This window comes from Panthera uncia (genome assembly GCF_023721935.1).
Source record: "Panthera uncia isolate 11264 chromosome A1 unlocalized genomic scaffold, Puncia_PCG_1.0 HiC_scaffold_17, whole genome shotgun sequence".
Classification (NCBI taxonomy): Eukaryota; Metazoa; Chordata; class Mammalia; order Carnivora; family Felidae; genus Panthera; species Panthera uncia.
Genome location: NW_026057577.1, coordinates 31,133,307 through 31,148,973, shown reverse-complemented (window position 1 = coordinate 31,148,973; position 15,667 = coordinate 31,133,307). Strand labels below are relative to the sequence as shown.

The following is a 15,667-nucleotide window of genomic DNA, read 5'->3' as shown; positions in this document are numbered from 1 at the left end:
ATCTCCTCATCTTACTTGCCTTTCTCCCTGAGACTCAAGTTACTCTAGCACTGTAGAGGAATAAAGGGTCAGACACATCCATAATACAAAATAGCATCCTCTGCTTCTACCACTGGTTTCAAATGGAATCCTAATTAGGAATGACTCAACGTAGTTCAGGGGCCAGTGGCTGAGCTATTCAGTTCCCTAAGGACAAAGCCACAAGTCACTTCACAATCCAAACCGAATGGCTACTATGGATAGAGCCTCAGCAAAGACTCAAGAGCAAACAGGTTAAGGAAAACAAGGAATAGACTGGACATATGCTTACAGATTCAGAGAGTGGGAGTTGTATATCACTAATGGAAAGTGGGAAGGAGACAGGCAGGTTTGGGTACCTCCGGAAGTGAAAGAAGCGGCAGGCCACAGTGGAATCATCTTGCTCCTGTTCTTTAAACTTCCGATACCGCTCCAGGCGGCATTCCCGACACTTGTGCAGGTGAGGAGCTACATTGATGCATGACCCATCCTGAAGGAAGGGCTCTCCAGACTGCTTCAGCTTCTTCACCTTGCTCACATCTTTTAGCACTGATTGGCCAACTGTGGCAAGGGAAGGAGAAACGGTTGGTCATGATTGGTATTAATGAGACCCAATAACATAATCCTCTTGGGGATGAATTCTTGTCCTGGCCTGGGTCATTGCTCCTTGCCATGGCTGGGCTTGTGTGCATCATGTCCAGCCGTGACAGAAAGGGAGGGAGCCAAGAGGCTTCAAAAGGAAGCTAAGGACCATGGAGAATTTGTGGGCATTGCCCCATTATAAGGAAACAACTCTGGTATGGGTGAGGAAAACCCAAGAAGGCAGAAGGTAGCCACTTGCCTCTAGACTTTCAGGATACGACTATTCTATTAATCACAGACTGTTGGGCCCCCATGGTACCAATTCCTAATGACAATAGTAATGGACGCTTGCCCTTACACATTCCTGGGCTAGAAGCTCATGGCATAGGAGTTAATGGCTTTTGGAAGAGGTGTTAAAACCTGATATATGTAACAGAGAGAAGTAAATTTGAGGGGTGATTCTTTTTGCCTAATTAAGTCTATGAAAGGCTGCTATGTGAGAACAGAGTCCAGTACTCAGTAATTCCTCTAAAGTAAATTAAAGAGGATGGGCCAAAGAGAAGGAGAAAGGGATGAGAAAAACACCGGGAAAGAACTCTTGACTGAAAGGAGTATCAGGGGTCTTCCCTTTCTCTGTCCTCATTATACAGGTAGATATCCCTCTTACAGTGTTGGGGTTTAGATGCAATCCTGCCCTGAACCAACAGGTCTGATGAGGGGCCTCTAATAGGCCCTTTTGGCCATGTTATTCTATGTGATTACAGAACTTTCCATCAAAGAAAGGGCTTCTGCTGCCCAAGACCACAATAGGCATTCGAAGCCAGTGCCAGAGCCAAGCCCATGAATAAGCCCAGCAAGATCACCTTTCAGGGGGGCGGTCCGTGGCCGGCCCTTTGGGGCCTGCTTCCCTTTGCCTTTGCCCAGTAATAGCTCAGCACTGCGCTCCCCATTGGGGCCCAGCTTCCCCATCAGGTGCTCTGGAATCCCCTTCAGGCCAGTCTTGGCCTGCAGCTGCTCCTCAGAGTCGCTCAAATCTGATAGGTCACTGTTGGTACTGGAGTCTGAGTCCTGTCTGCAAGCCAAGCTTCGCTCATCCAGTGAGAACCTTTTCACAGCTTCAAAAGGAGCTTTGTTCTCCTGTGAAAAATCTGCTGGGGAGGACAGAAAGCTGCCTGAGTGCCTGCCAAAGACGTTACTAAAGGTTTTGAGGAGGGGATTGTCCTGTTGCCCAGGCCCCACAGTTGGCCTCTCCTCTGTGGGGCTGGAGGAGAGAGTAGGCATCTCAATGGGTTGGGTGAGGCTGCTGGTGGGTGAACTGGAGCGGCCATTCCCCATGGCAGAGAGGCTCGGACCCCCGGTGGTAAGAGTTGAGCCCAGAACACCAGACACCAGTTTGGAGGAGTCAGTTGTGATGAAGAGGGTTTTCTTCTTTGCTAAAGATGCCGAATCTGTAGAAGAGTGAGCCTCGGGCCAGCTGGGTGCTGCCTTAGAGGTGACAGTGGTAGCAGAGGAAGAGCTACCTGACGCCTGAGATGCAAAGCTGCTGAAAGGGCTATGTTCAACTTTCTCCACAAATGCTAGGAAAGGGTTAGAGGGCTCTTCTCGGGATAGTTTAGGGGGTTGTAAAAATAGATTTTCATGACTCTCTGGGGTGCGGGCGTTTAGGAGGCTCCGTGGGAAGGCTGGCGTGAGGGTGGGCATGGACTCTGCAGGCACCTTCCGGTCCACAGAGCTGCCAGCTTTAGAGCCTGATTTAGTGTCTGCTCCAAGAGCCGATCTGCCTTTACACAGGCTCTCAAGGCTTTGTTTGAATGAGTCTCGACTGGAGGAATCATCAGCCAAACTCTCTGAAACGGTAGTGAAGTAGTTACTGGTGGGTAAAGTTTGGGACATGCATTGAAAAAACAAGTTTTTGGAGAGATCAGAGTCTTTCTGAGACTCTGGTGCAGAGCTACAGCCAAAAGAGAAACCCAAAGGTTTATTCTCTGTGGCTAGAACCCCATTGGACTGGCTCCTTCCACTTCCAAAAGTCAAAGGTTGTGATGAACTTGGGAGAGATGCTCCAAATCCAGAAGAGGCCAGAACAGTACTTCTTGAATTCTGAAAAGAAGATAGCCTGAATTAGTAATTCTAGTTTATCTTGACAACCTTACCACCTCTTTCTTGGGCCTAGGCCAACATTTCTTGTGGGTCAAATCAACTTTTCTCCCCTACAATTCCATGAAAACTGCTCTTATAACTAGATTTTACCAGTGTTAGAGATGACACCTGCCACAGACCACACAGAGGGCATCTTTAACAAGGTGAGCTAGAGACAGCAGGATGTCACTCACCCTGCCACTCCCTTGACTGTTAGCCAACTGGCTGTCACAGTACTAGGAGGCTGTGTAGGATTCTCAGTTTCTACTTGGAAATGAAGATTCTACCAGGAATTGGAGAAAAGGATTCCTGAACAGACAGATACTAGCTTTTACTCTGAAATGTACCTAGTGACCCTGTTATATTAATCTCCCTCAATGATCTTAGCTACTGTCAAAGTTTCGATTTATTTAAACTAACTGCCCATTTTACAAAAGTGACTTCTGCCCCATAACAAGGAAAAATATTCTCTTTCTTAGTCTGAAACTCCCCAAGATGGACCCTTTTAGAATTTGGCCATTTATGTATGCGTCCAAATCAATCTAAAAGTTGAGTATCTACTTCAATTAAAGTTAGACCTAAAGGTGTTAAATTATCAGGGCATCTGGGTGACTCAGTCGGTTAAGTGCCCGACTTCAGCTCAGGTCAGGATCTCACGGTCCGTGGGTTCGAGCCCCACGTTAGACTGTGCTGACAGCTCAGGAGTCTGGAGTCTGCTTCAGATTCTGTGTCTCCTTCTCTCTCTGCCCCTTCCTCATTCGTGCTCACTCACTCTCTCTCAAAATAAAAGATGTTAAAAAAAAAAGATGTTGAATTACAAAGCACTCATTACTGAACCCTTCTGTTATCATTAGGATCTAACAAGCCTCCAGACAAGAAAAGTGTAGATACTGATACACCCACCAAACAAAAGCATTCAGCCTAACAAATTGGAGAATGAAAAAAAATTTTCCTTTCTTTCACCTTGTTAATGTTAACTTCTTCATGTAAATAAAAGGTGTGTGCATAAAGAAGGGGAGGATCACTTTCATACATATTATGCAAAGAGGGAAACATTCATCCACAGGTGGGTTTGAACATTTAAAATCAACCTTCAGGTAGTAGTAGTAGGATACCATTAAACATTCATTTTAAAACATGGCAAGTAAAAATTATTCTAGGAGTGCTTAATGGATATGGGGTTTCCTTCTGGGGTGATGAAAATCACCACTAGAAAGTGGTGATTCTTGTGTAACATTGTGGATGTACTAAATACTACAGTATTAGAACACTTTAAATGGTTAAAATGGTAAATCTAATGGTTATTACTTTTCCACATTAAAAAAAAATTATCCCAGATAAATGAAAGGTCTATTGTTCAAAAACAGGTGTTAATTTACTTAAGGTACTCATTAAATATGCAAGAAGAGCCTACATTAGGACTTTCCTTGAGGATGGCACAGAGGCATGAGAACCAGGCATGCCACCTATGGCTTGCCTCCAGTTGACATTTGCTACAGAGGCTGCTTCAGGGCATTTTAGAGTTAAAAACTTAAAGTTGTTTATTATTTATTTATTTATTTATTTATTTATTTATTTATTTATTTTCTTTAAGGTAAACTCTACTTAGTCAAACTCATGAACCGGAGATCAAGAGTCACATGTTCTGGGGCGCCTGGGTGGCGCAGTCGGTTAAGCGTCCGACTTCAGCCAGGTCACGATCTCGCGGTCCGTGAGTTCGAGCCCCGCGTCAGGCTCTGGGCTGATGGCTCAGAGCCTGGAGCCTGTTTCCGATTCTGTGTCTCCCTCTCTCTCTGCCCCTCCCCCGTTCATGCTCTGTCTCTCTCTGTCTCAAAAATAAATAAAAAACGTTGAAAAAAAAAAAAAAAAAAAGAGTCACATGTTCTACTACCAACTGAGCCAGCCAGTAACCCCATTATACTTTTTCTTTTCCTTCCCACTAATCAACTACTAAAAAGAAGAGACAAGAAAGACACAGCCCTAAGAATTGTCTGTTGTTTCATTAAGCAGAATTTGGCCAGAAGCCTTGACACCTGCATGACTCCAAGGATCCAGCATGGGTAGCTTAGGTTTCACTACTAAAGTTACCCTTTGAAAATAAATATACACATGAATGCAAAATAATTTGGATGGTCTTTCATTTTCCTTCACATGATTAAATTCTAAATCCTCTTCTTATAAGAAAGTGATGACAAATTGATTTCAACTTAATTTTTAGGGCAAGAAATTTCCTGGGGGCTATGTCCCTAATTTAGATGTGATACCATAATGAAACATCCTTTTCTGTACTTCTAAATCATATCCCAGGAGAATACCTAGGCTGACACATTACCAAAATCACTGATACAGTCACAGAAACTTCTCCAATCTATTTGGAAAAGAAATGCCCTTTGAATCCACATTTCTTCTAATCAGCTTTGCTACCCCAAGAATAATAGCATTCAGTGGATCTCCCAGCATATAAAATTTGGTCTACTTTGTAACCCCCTTTACATCTACACAGCCTTCGGCATGGAGTGGATTTTAATTAGTTTGAGCAATATAATGACATACACGGTGGAAATTCACTTAAGATCCTCACCTACTTCTCTTGGGAATGCTGGTCAACTAACAAAGGACAAACCATTTATCAGTATGAAATCTGCATTTACAAACCTTCTCTTCTGCCTGGACATTTCACCTCCCTGCCCATCCTTGCACACTAGGGATTCACAAATCACATTTGCTAGGAGGGAACGAACTCAGATGAAATGTATATGCCATGTTTTATCTGGCATTGTTATGCCTATAATGATTCCATCTTAAGATGTGAGCTCCTTCAAATAGGGATTTCAATTCCTTGTCTATAATATACAGTACTTAGCACACAGTAGTTTCTTATACATAATTAAATCATTTAGTACTTTTTGTATTTCATATTCCAGCTTGAAGAAACAGCCAGCTTGAAAGAAAATGACTAGCATCATAAATCATTCTGTGGTGTACAAGAGTCAAGACTGTGAGAAATGATTTTGATATTGTTTCAAATTTAACTTGTATTTTTTTAGAAGTTTATCTATCTATCTATCTATCCATCCATCTATCTGTTTTTAAGTAGGTTTCATGCCCAGTGTGGAGCCCAATGTGGGGCCTGAACTCACAACCCTGAGATCAAGACCTGAGCTGAGATTAATAGTGGGACGTTTAACCGAATGAGCTACCCAGGTGCCCCAATGTTAACTTTTATTTAACAGAAGTTCCATTTCAGCAACAATACATGCAAATCAGATAAAAAACATAGGAAGTTGGATACTACTGTGATTAATTCCATCAAATTTTCCAGTAAGGCTTAAAAAGATTAAGTCAGAAAAGAAAAGAAAAAAAACCAAAACGCTTTTATAGCTATATCAAACCATGGAAAGAAGCCCAGCCTCAAAGGAAAATATCATAGAAAATGATGAACTAAAAACAGGGGATGGTAATAGTCGCTCTCACATAGCCTTAATTATAGTGTTCACTGTTACCAACACTGTAATTCATTAACCTTGTCTCTCATAGGCCTGGTAGAGGCTCAACCACTGTGTGAACTAAATAGATAATTGAATTAAAAAGATTCCCCATCAGATCTACTTTAATATCTCATTAAATTGGGTTTTATCATCAGTTTTTGATTAGTGCAATTGTTCGGGTGACTTTTAATAGCTGATAAAGTTATGAAAATATACACATTTGCCCAATGAGCAGTAAAGGACTGTTCAGAGCACAATTTAAGCACATGTCAGAAATACTTCCTTTCCTGTGGCATTTTAGATGCTTCTTAATGTGTTAACAATAAAGTAGGGTAAAAGAATGAACCCAAATCTTGCACATCTGCCCCTGAAACAACTCACCTCTCCTGGGGCCTGTAACCGGCTGCCTTTCTGTTTTTCCGGCCCAGTCCCTGCTGCAAGGCCAGTGTCTGAGATCCTCACCGTGGTTGGGGTGGAGCTGGCGGTAGTGACCACAGCTGCTGAAGCCACCATGCCCTGGCCAACTTGTTCCAGTGTTTTTCCTGCCTCTTTGTTTTCGGCTCCACCCACCTCTGGGGCCAAAGGTGTCTGACCTGTGGCTGTAGAATATGGAGTGAAAGGTACAGGTGTGTCCCCACCTACAGGCTCATCCTGTACCACCAGAGTCCTGCCGTTTTCTTTGGTGTAAGTGGCAAAGCGAATGTTGCGGTTAATCTGGGGGACAAATGTAGTCGGTGGCTGCTTGGCTCTCTGATCCAGCCCTGGCTCTCCACTGGCATTCCCTCCTTTCCAGGGCCCTCGGCTCGCCTCACCTCCATCGCTCCCATTACTGTCTACTTCACCCCTGTCTCCTTTTAATTTCTTTGATGCAGGGTCACACCCAGAGTCCGAAGCACTTTTCCTCCTCCGGCCATCTTTCCCCTCTATGCTCTCTCTCTTCTTCTTTCCTTTGGAAGATTTTACTGCTTTTAACGTACCCCCCTACAAAACAAAATTCAAAAAAGATTTATTACAAGGAACCTTCCATCCTGTGAAAACCATAAACCATTAGCTCTTTCCCATCTCTAGAAGCAGACAATGAAAGCAGGCAGATTGCTACATTCCAATGCCAGCTCTAAGACATCCCCTTAGTCAGAAAGCTCCAATCTTCCTGTGACTCATTTTACACACATATTCAAGATAAGAGTTACTACAAGTTCACTCACTTGGCAAACCCTCCCCTTAAATAAAATGCTTCCTCAAATGTACTTTTTCGAGGGCTTTAAAAATTTGTGGAATTTCTTTTATAAAACAAGACTGCTATTGCTAGGCTGGGAGCTCAATTGCCCCTTGATGAAAAAAAAATCTGCTTTCTTTCATATTTTTCTCCTTGTTTGCCTGACAATCGCATTTCAAGTATTGAAATATAAAAATCTCCTCTATCCAGAAGTCACTAAAAAACTGGGGACAACTTAGCAATAAGACGACTAACAGTGGTGAGTCTGTGACCAAAGGAAAAGTGAGCCCAACAAAGACAAGCGTGGATTGCTCTTGTGGACACTATAAATACTCAAACAATTTCCAGAACTTATTTCAAAGTATTAGACACAGGAAAGCAAAAAAGGGAGGCTACCACAGACCATACAGCCAAATCCCGCAGCTTTTCCAATAATTTCAGCCCATTTTATGAAATCTTACTTATGTCTTATTTGAGAGGCCTAACAACCTTAAAAGGTAGATTAGGAGACATGATTCCTATCTCTGAATAAACTCCTCTCCCGACAAGAGCATGGGGAAAGGGGCTAGGAACACAGTACCATTCTCTCAAACAATCTTTGTGCAGCAAGAACTTATGTCTAGAACATTCTTAGATTGGTATCCCACCATGAAGCAATTTTTTTTTTTTTAGCTTTATTCAGTTAACTTTCAGATAGTTTTACTCAAATAACATGTGTTGGGCTGGTAATAAGCTAGTGATATGTAGTTATTTAGCCATTAATATTTACCAACTTCATTAAACTACTCTTAATGCTCTTGAATATTTATAGAATCTTTGAGCAGATCTATATTTTTATTGTAACCATTACTATAGTTATAACTGTAACTTTTTCAAATTTTATATTTCATCTTGCCAGTTCTAGCTTTTGTATTCTCTCTCTTTTTTGCTGCCTTCATTTGCATCTTTTCTCCTTAATTTCCTTCTACTGCTCTTAACCAAACCCAAGATTTACTCCTGTTCCTCCCATACTGTTGGTAGTCTGCTGTGGAAACCACAGATCTTCTATCCAACACATCCAGCCAAGTTGCTGATCTTGGCTCACAGCAACTTCCCTGAAATTATATGTATGTCCTACTTACAGTGAGCTCCTCACATGTGAGTAGATGGCATAAGACACTGAGACTAGTACTCTCCAGCTATATCTGACCAGCTGAATAGTGGCTGGCATGTAAGTAGTAGTTAATGAATGAATGAAATAAGGAAGGGAATAAGAAAGGGGCCCAACACACCCTCAAAGTAAAAAGTGTTTTCAGTCATGTTTATAGTCAAAAGGCATATCCTACTTGTGGCAATATAACATGTAGTGAAAAGATATTGAATTCAACCCTGATTCTTCTTTTCCTAATTTGATCTTGTTATATCAAGTCAAGAATGACTGGATAAATGTGAAGAAATGTATACTTACTTAGCAGAGGAGTGGCCAAGACAGCAATATTACAGAGATGCTAAGAGACTGTCAGGAATATGTGGATAGATGGCTGTCATACTCAATGTCTTACTGAAGGAAATTCAAACAGGATTCCTGATTGATTTAGGTACTGATTTATTATGTATCTTTATTTGGGTTATGATAATTCTGAATGAACCAAGAGTTGGCCTGGTTCACAGTAATTATGGAGTAATCCACTGTGTGCTGAGCACTGAACTAGGCACCTGTTTGATTTGAGTTTTCTTGGAGTACAAAATTTCAGACTTCTTGGAGCTCACTACCACCTAATGAAAAGAAAAAGAGGATGCATCTTCTCCATTTCTTATTACTCGATGGGTTATAAATATTACTACTGCTTATTACAGCTTTAACTGTCTAGTGTATCTTTCAAATATATCTGTCCTGAATGACTGTAAAAAGAAATTGTTAGGCCATGGATTTTAAAAAGGCTAGGCAACACAGTCATGATTAAAAGGGTTTTCTTAGACTACAACTCCTGCTTGAGACGGTATTTCCCTTAAGTAGATAAGACTGTGGTGAGAGCAAGAAATGTACAGTGGCCAGAATGGAGACCCAAAGGGCATCCATGGATAATACACACATGAGGAATCTGCATAATAAGATAAAGAAAGCTCATGAGTCTCAGAGACTCAGTTGATTACTGTACCTCGCTCTGAGTAGTTGAATTATCCATCAGCATCACATGGATCAGTCTGGGATCTACGGACTTGATCTCACCACTCTAGAGTAGGAGAAGGATAGCAGAAAATATGAAAAAGGGGAGGAAAAAGATTTAAGCCCTGTCCAAAGATATAATTATGTATTTTTTTAATCCATGTAATTATCTATTTCTACTCCCCCAATAGAATGAAAGCTCCATGAAACCAGGAATCCCCGCAATCTCATTCACTGCCAGAATAACAACATCCAAAACAAGGTCTAGAATACAGTAAGCATTCAAATATTTGTTACATGAATGAAAGAATTGAATTCAATGACCAAGTGTCTCTTTTAGAGACGTTAATTTCAAATTCTACATCTCTAAAATCTTCCTATTCTGTACATATCAAAGTAAAAACCTACAGAATCAAGTCATTAAAGGAATCACTCTACTAATAAAGAATAAAAGCATTAGGGAGCAGCCAATTTGACAGACATTGTCAGATTTAATGTGCATATCCTATGATCTAGAAATTATATATGTAAAAACTTATTCCAATAAACAATGTGTGGCAGTACACAATGATACCTATTTAAGGATATTCACTGCAGCATTATTTGTATTACTGAAAATAATGGCAATTATGTAAATGTCCACCAATTTTAGATTAAATTAGTTATGACATACCCATTCAGTAGATAAGGCAAATTTCTATGTATATTTACAAGAAAGATACTGATAATTTACAGTTATGTAAAAAAGGTAAAGAACTATATGTATGGTATAATTCCATTTGTTAATAAAGTATGGTTCATATATATATCACATAAATAGATAACATACAAATATTACACATACACACAGAAGATATTTGGAAGAATATAAAAAATACATACCAAACTGTTAATGGTGGTTACCACTGAGGGGAGTGATATTTGCCTGAGGGAAGGGGTGGCTTCCAATATATACTTTATATATGTGTATTTTTGAAATTTTAAAATGAAGATTAATTAGTAATTTTTTTGAAAACTCAGTAAAAAATTAAGTAAAATCATTTATGCTTACATTATATGTGGTTAAGAACAACTCTGAAACCAATTCAAAGATAAATACATTTATGTTTGCCTCAAAACACTCATCTAGGGGCACCTGGGTGGCTCAGTCAGTCAAGCCTATCCAACTTCAGCTCAGGTCATGATCTTGCAGTTCAAGAGTTCAAGCCCCACGTTGGGCTGTGCTGACAGCTCAGAGCCTAGAACCTGCTTCAGATTCTATGTCTCCCTCTCGCTCTCTGCCCCTCCCTCACTCTCTCTTTCTCTCTCTCTCTCAAAAATAAGTTAAAAAAAACCATTCATCTATTGTTTTTCTGAGACAATTCTCCAGGTCGCTCTAGATACTGTTCACTGTTCAAAGGGGAGTGGCATAAGCATTACAGAAGCAAATGTTAACTGACTAGATTTTAAACTACTAACCTTTATGGATATGATAAAATAATGATAATTCTACTTCACATTTTTACACTGTTTTACAGAGTGCAAAGCACGTTCAGATCTACTATCCCAGTTCCCAAAACAGTGCTGAGGTGGGGCTGGGGGATTACCTAATTATCTCTTAATTTACAAATGAGAGCAAAGAGGTTAAGAAAGTTGAATAGCCTTTCTCAAGATCATACAGTCATTAAGTGAAAGAGCTGGAGACAGAACCTAAGTCTTCTTACATATAGCTAAATGCTCCCTTTCTCTACACCACCCTCTGTAAGAGGATGGATGAATCGTAAAGGAAATAACCCCAAACCTCACCTCAGTTACAGACACTTCCATAAGACGGGTGATGGAGTCTTGATGGCTTACAACACCACAGAGCCAACTTTCTTCCCCCTCTGGCTGGTATACTTTGACCCTGTGACCTTGAACACTGTAGGGACCTACAGGAGAGATCAGTCAGTACTGAAAATGTTTGGCAAAGTTATAATTCATGGTTCTTTCTAAAAGCAGAAAGAAAACTTTGGTGTAAATATTTAGCACTTTCAGTTCTCTTGTATAGAGCTGAATAAAATGGTTATTAAGCCACTTAAAAACAAAATAATTTTTCCTCATGATCTTTGTAAATTCTATGTGGAGATTCTGTAGCATTCCAAATCTGATTTCACCCTATCTGAAACTTCCAATTCTAGAAGGAATAGAAGGAAGACAAAACTTACAAACAAAAACTACAGGTAGTAAGAAAATTTATCAGACGTATCTCATCTGATATACACATATAAAAAAAATGGGAGGTCAGTGGGGCGCCTGCGTGGCCCAGTTGGTTGAGTGTCCAACTTTTCATTTCAGTTCAGGTCATGATCTCACAGTTCGTGGGATCGAGCCCCAAGTCCAGCTCTGCCCTAACAGTGCAGAGCCTGCTTGGGATTCTCTCTCTCTCTCTCTCTCTCTCTCCCTCTCCCTCTCCCTCTCCCTCTCCCTCTCCCTCTCCCTCTCCCTCTCCCTCTCTCCCTCTCCCACTCTGCCCCTCCTTGCCTGGCGCGCTCTTTCTTGCTCTCAAAATAAATAAAAAATTAAAAACAACAAAAAAGGGAGGTCAGTAAGTTGAACATACTATTTTGTCATGTGACCATAGGAATGTTAGATAACCATCTGTACTCTGCTGACTTTCAATAGCAATAGGTGGAGAGTTCCATTTATGAAGTCTCCAGCCTCTGCACTAGTAATAGTCTGAACAAACATAGCACCTGCCTTCCTAGGAAAACAAAGTTCTAAAGATATTACTTTATCAGCAGGTAATGTTAACCTGCAATTTCATTTGCCCTCCAAGAAGGACAGTTTCTCTCCTCTGCATTATCTCATACATTTGAGACTATATAGTTAAGTCATCACTTATTTTAAATTATTATTATCTCTCACAACTATAATGAAGCTTCCTCAATGTTTCTCTATGTATCCACATACATATTCACTTCTCATTCTGTCCAGTTTTCTTCTATCAAGTTTTTCTCACATTCTTTCCTCCTTCATATCTTTCCTTGACCATTAAACATCACTTTATGCTGATACTCTCCTTCTCCAAATAAGCCAGTTTTCCTACTTTTACCCATTCAGATACAGTTTGACAAAGAGAACCAAGGACCCTGTTTCACTGAAAATCATTATTTTCAAGAGGCTCAGAAAAAAAGAGGAGTAGATGTGCAACACTAAGGGAAGGATAAATATTCTTTACGTAGACTTTTGGGCAAAATCTGTATCTGAACTGGAAACAGCTAAGGATTCTTTTGTTTTAATTCTTAAAAAAATAACATGTTGTTAATGTGAATGAGTCTGTGGATACCTTCTTTTATGAACATGTACCTTGCACTCTAGGTTGTGATTTATGTTACTGGTCTTTTTAGTCATTAGGAATCTCACAGACACTGAGCTCAATAAGGGCAGAGGTTTTCTAGCTCTAGTTCCTTAACATTGTGTTTAGTACAAGATTTGTCCTTGGTAACTATTTAGGAAATGGAAAACAAAACAAAACAAAACAAAACTCACAACAAAACTGGATATTATGAAATGTATTTAAAGAGGTAACTGGGGTCTGAGCGAGATTCTATTTTTCCCATCTATTCTAGAGATCTTGCTAACTGGAAATACTCTGGACTCTACCCACAAGAAGAAACACAAATGTTTAGAGTTGCATGGTGTCTTTCCCATACTATCACTTCAACACTGACCACATACCTGATTCAGGATTCAAGGACAGAAGACTGCTTGTTCTTACCTCGACTGAATATCTCTTGTAGCTTCTGGTCACTGATCAAAGCATTAACTGTTTCTCTCAGTGCAGCATGTTCCAAAAGAATCTGGTTTTGGCTATCTGTTCCCATCTGGTAAAGACAAACAAAGAAAACAACCGAATATTAAAATAAATAGCAATATCTAACCAGGTGAGAAAATCATACACTTGAGGAGCTCTATACTGCAGTGCCAAAGAATGTTTTTTTTTTTTGTTTGTTTTGTTTTTGTTTGTTTTTTTAAATTTATTTTAAGGGAAAGAAAGAAAGAGAGCGTGAGCAGGGGTAGAGGGAGAAAGAGAATCCCACGCAGGCCCCGCGCTGCTAGCACAGAGCCAGATGTGGCTCAAACTCACAAAACTGTGAGATCATGATCTGAGCCAAAATCAAGAGTCAGATGCTCAGCCAAGTGAGCCACCCAGGCGCCCCACCAAAGAATGTTCCGTAGAACCCTAGTCTCATGAGATGTTCTGCAAAAAATGATGCTCGGATCATTTAATTATAGGAAATACTATATACTCTATCTTTCTATATGTTGTAGCAGATGAAAGGCTCTGACAAGACATGTAAAAAAAAATTTGTTTAGGTTTCTCACACATATATGACCACAAAATATTTTATTCCATGTAAATCTTTTGGTATATGTTGATATTTATTCAACATTTACTGAGTGCCTACTCATATAAACACTAAGATTGCAAAGATGAATAAAGTAAGGGTGGTGAGAGGGAGTGAAGCCGAAAGAGAAAGGAAGACATATCAACAAAGAAATCATCACTAATATTTCCCACAACACAGTTAAGGAAATACTGTTCTTGGCTGCCTCAATAAGACAGCAAAACTTAGAAGTTTCCTAATTTTTAGCCTTCAGACAATAAATCTTACAAGTGAGAAATAAATATTACCATCCAAAAATTTTCAAACTCTAACTCAGATGCTAGTTTGTTTAAACTACTAATTTTACCCCTTTTCTTTCTAAGTAGAGATACGCCTAAGCTCTTTAATATTTAATGCTGCTTGGAATAAGCCCCAACTCCCAGCCTCTCTGCCACTGACCTAAGTATAGACTCCCTCAAGTTATACAAGCAGCCACCTCTGTGAAACCACCTTCTGAGGAGACCCTTAGAATTGTGGTCTTTGGGGCACCTGGGTGGCTCAATCAGTTAAGCATCCAACTTTGGCTCAGGTCATGATCTCACAGTTCATGAGTTTGAGCCCCATGTCAGGCTCTATGTTGACAGCTCAGAGCCTAGAGCCTGCTTCAGATTCTGTATCTATCCCTCTCTGCCCCTCCCCTGCTTGCTCGCATGCACTCTCTCTCTCTCTAAGAAATAAAATGAAAACATTAAAAAAAAATAATAATAATAAAAAGAATTGTGGTCATAAGTCTTAAGTGGTTTCAAGGTAGGGTGGGGTGTGCTGAAGAGGAAACAAGTCTCAGCCACTGAATGGACTTTCAAGGTAGCAGAAAAGCTTTAAAATGCACAGGGAATTAATGGAAGCACTTGTTTCAATACTAAAAGAAAAGGGGAAACATATTTATAATCAACAAACAAATTAGCAAGGAGGGAAATAAGTTTAGGACTAGAGGAAGTATTAAGTACCTGAAACAGATGCAATCCATTAGCATCTGACAGGAAACGAAGCTCTCGATCCAAAAGGTATTCAACTGGAACCACAGAACCCAAACCAAGTTTATCTACTAGGGGAGTGAAAGTCTGTGAAACAGAAATGACAAGAAATTGATTAGAACTTGGAAAAGAAAATAGGTAACAATTCATCCACATCTCTAACTTCAGAGACAGTATCCATCATTAATATATCTTTCACCCCAGTAAATACATATAAACTAAAGCATAAAACATTCCCAACCCATCATCTACCCCACAAATAATCATAGGAAGCAAACTAGAGCAGAAACTCAGCCCAATACTCCTATTTACAGCTGAAAAGGACACAAAGAATAAGAAATTCCCAATTCCCTCTAGGGATCTGACTAATCTTGCCAGGCTTCAAGAGGGCTAAATTACAGTAAATTCCCAAAATAAAGACTTACAACATTATCGTCTCTAGAACTCCTAAAATCTTTGGGAGATATGTAAAATAATCACTGGTATAAATGCTCATAGGTGAATTCATATTGCTGTCTCATAAATGAATAGCCTATAAAAGTCACCCGGGGCCCATGTCCATTTGAGCTTCTTCCAAAAGTTCAATTGGAAATGGACTTAAAAACAAACAAAAAAGGGGGTGCCTGGGTGGCTACATCGGTTAAGTGTCCAACTTTGGCTCAGGTCATGATCTCATGGTTCGTGCCCTGAGTCGG

The 15,667-nt window shown here is 40.1% G+C and overlaps 1 protein-coding gene across 5 annotated transcripts in view; it reads right to left on the bottom strand.

Annotated features, from left to right (window-relative positions):
• Positions 1–15,667, bottom strand: part of KDM3B (lysine demethylase 3B) — a 75,663-nt gene that overhangs the window by 33,187 nt on the left and 26,809 nt on the right. For 2 of the 5 annotated variants that reach the window (XM_049649271.1, XM_049649269.1), the window contains exons 3-10: positions 14,946–15,059; positions 13,329–13,434; positions 11,375–11,499; positions 10,472–10,543; positions 9,582–9,656; positions 6,609–7,208; positions 1,464–2,700; positions 378–579 (exon numbers count right to left, since the gene is read on the bottom strand). In XM_049649271.1, coding sequence (XP_049505228.1) covers positions 378–579; positions 1,464–2,700; positions 6,609–7,208; positions 9,582–9,656; positions 10,472–10,543; positions 11,375–11,499; positions 13,329–13,434; positions 14,946–15,059 — 2,531 coding nt within the window. The remainder of the gene's footprint in view (positions 1–377; positions 580–1,463; positions 2,701–6,608; positions 7,209–9,581; positions 9,657–10,471; positions 10,544–11,374; positions 11,500–13,328; positions 13,435–14,945; positions 15,060–15,667) is intronic. The other 3 variants (XM_049649272.1, XM_049649270.1, XM_049649273.1) reach the window with 3 other exon arrangements.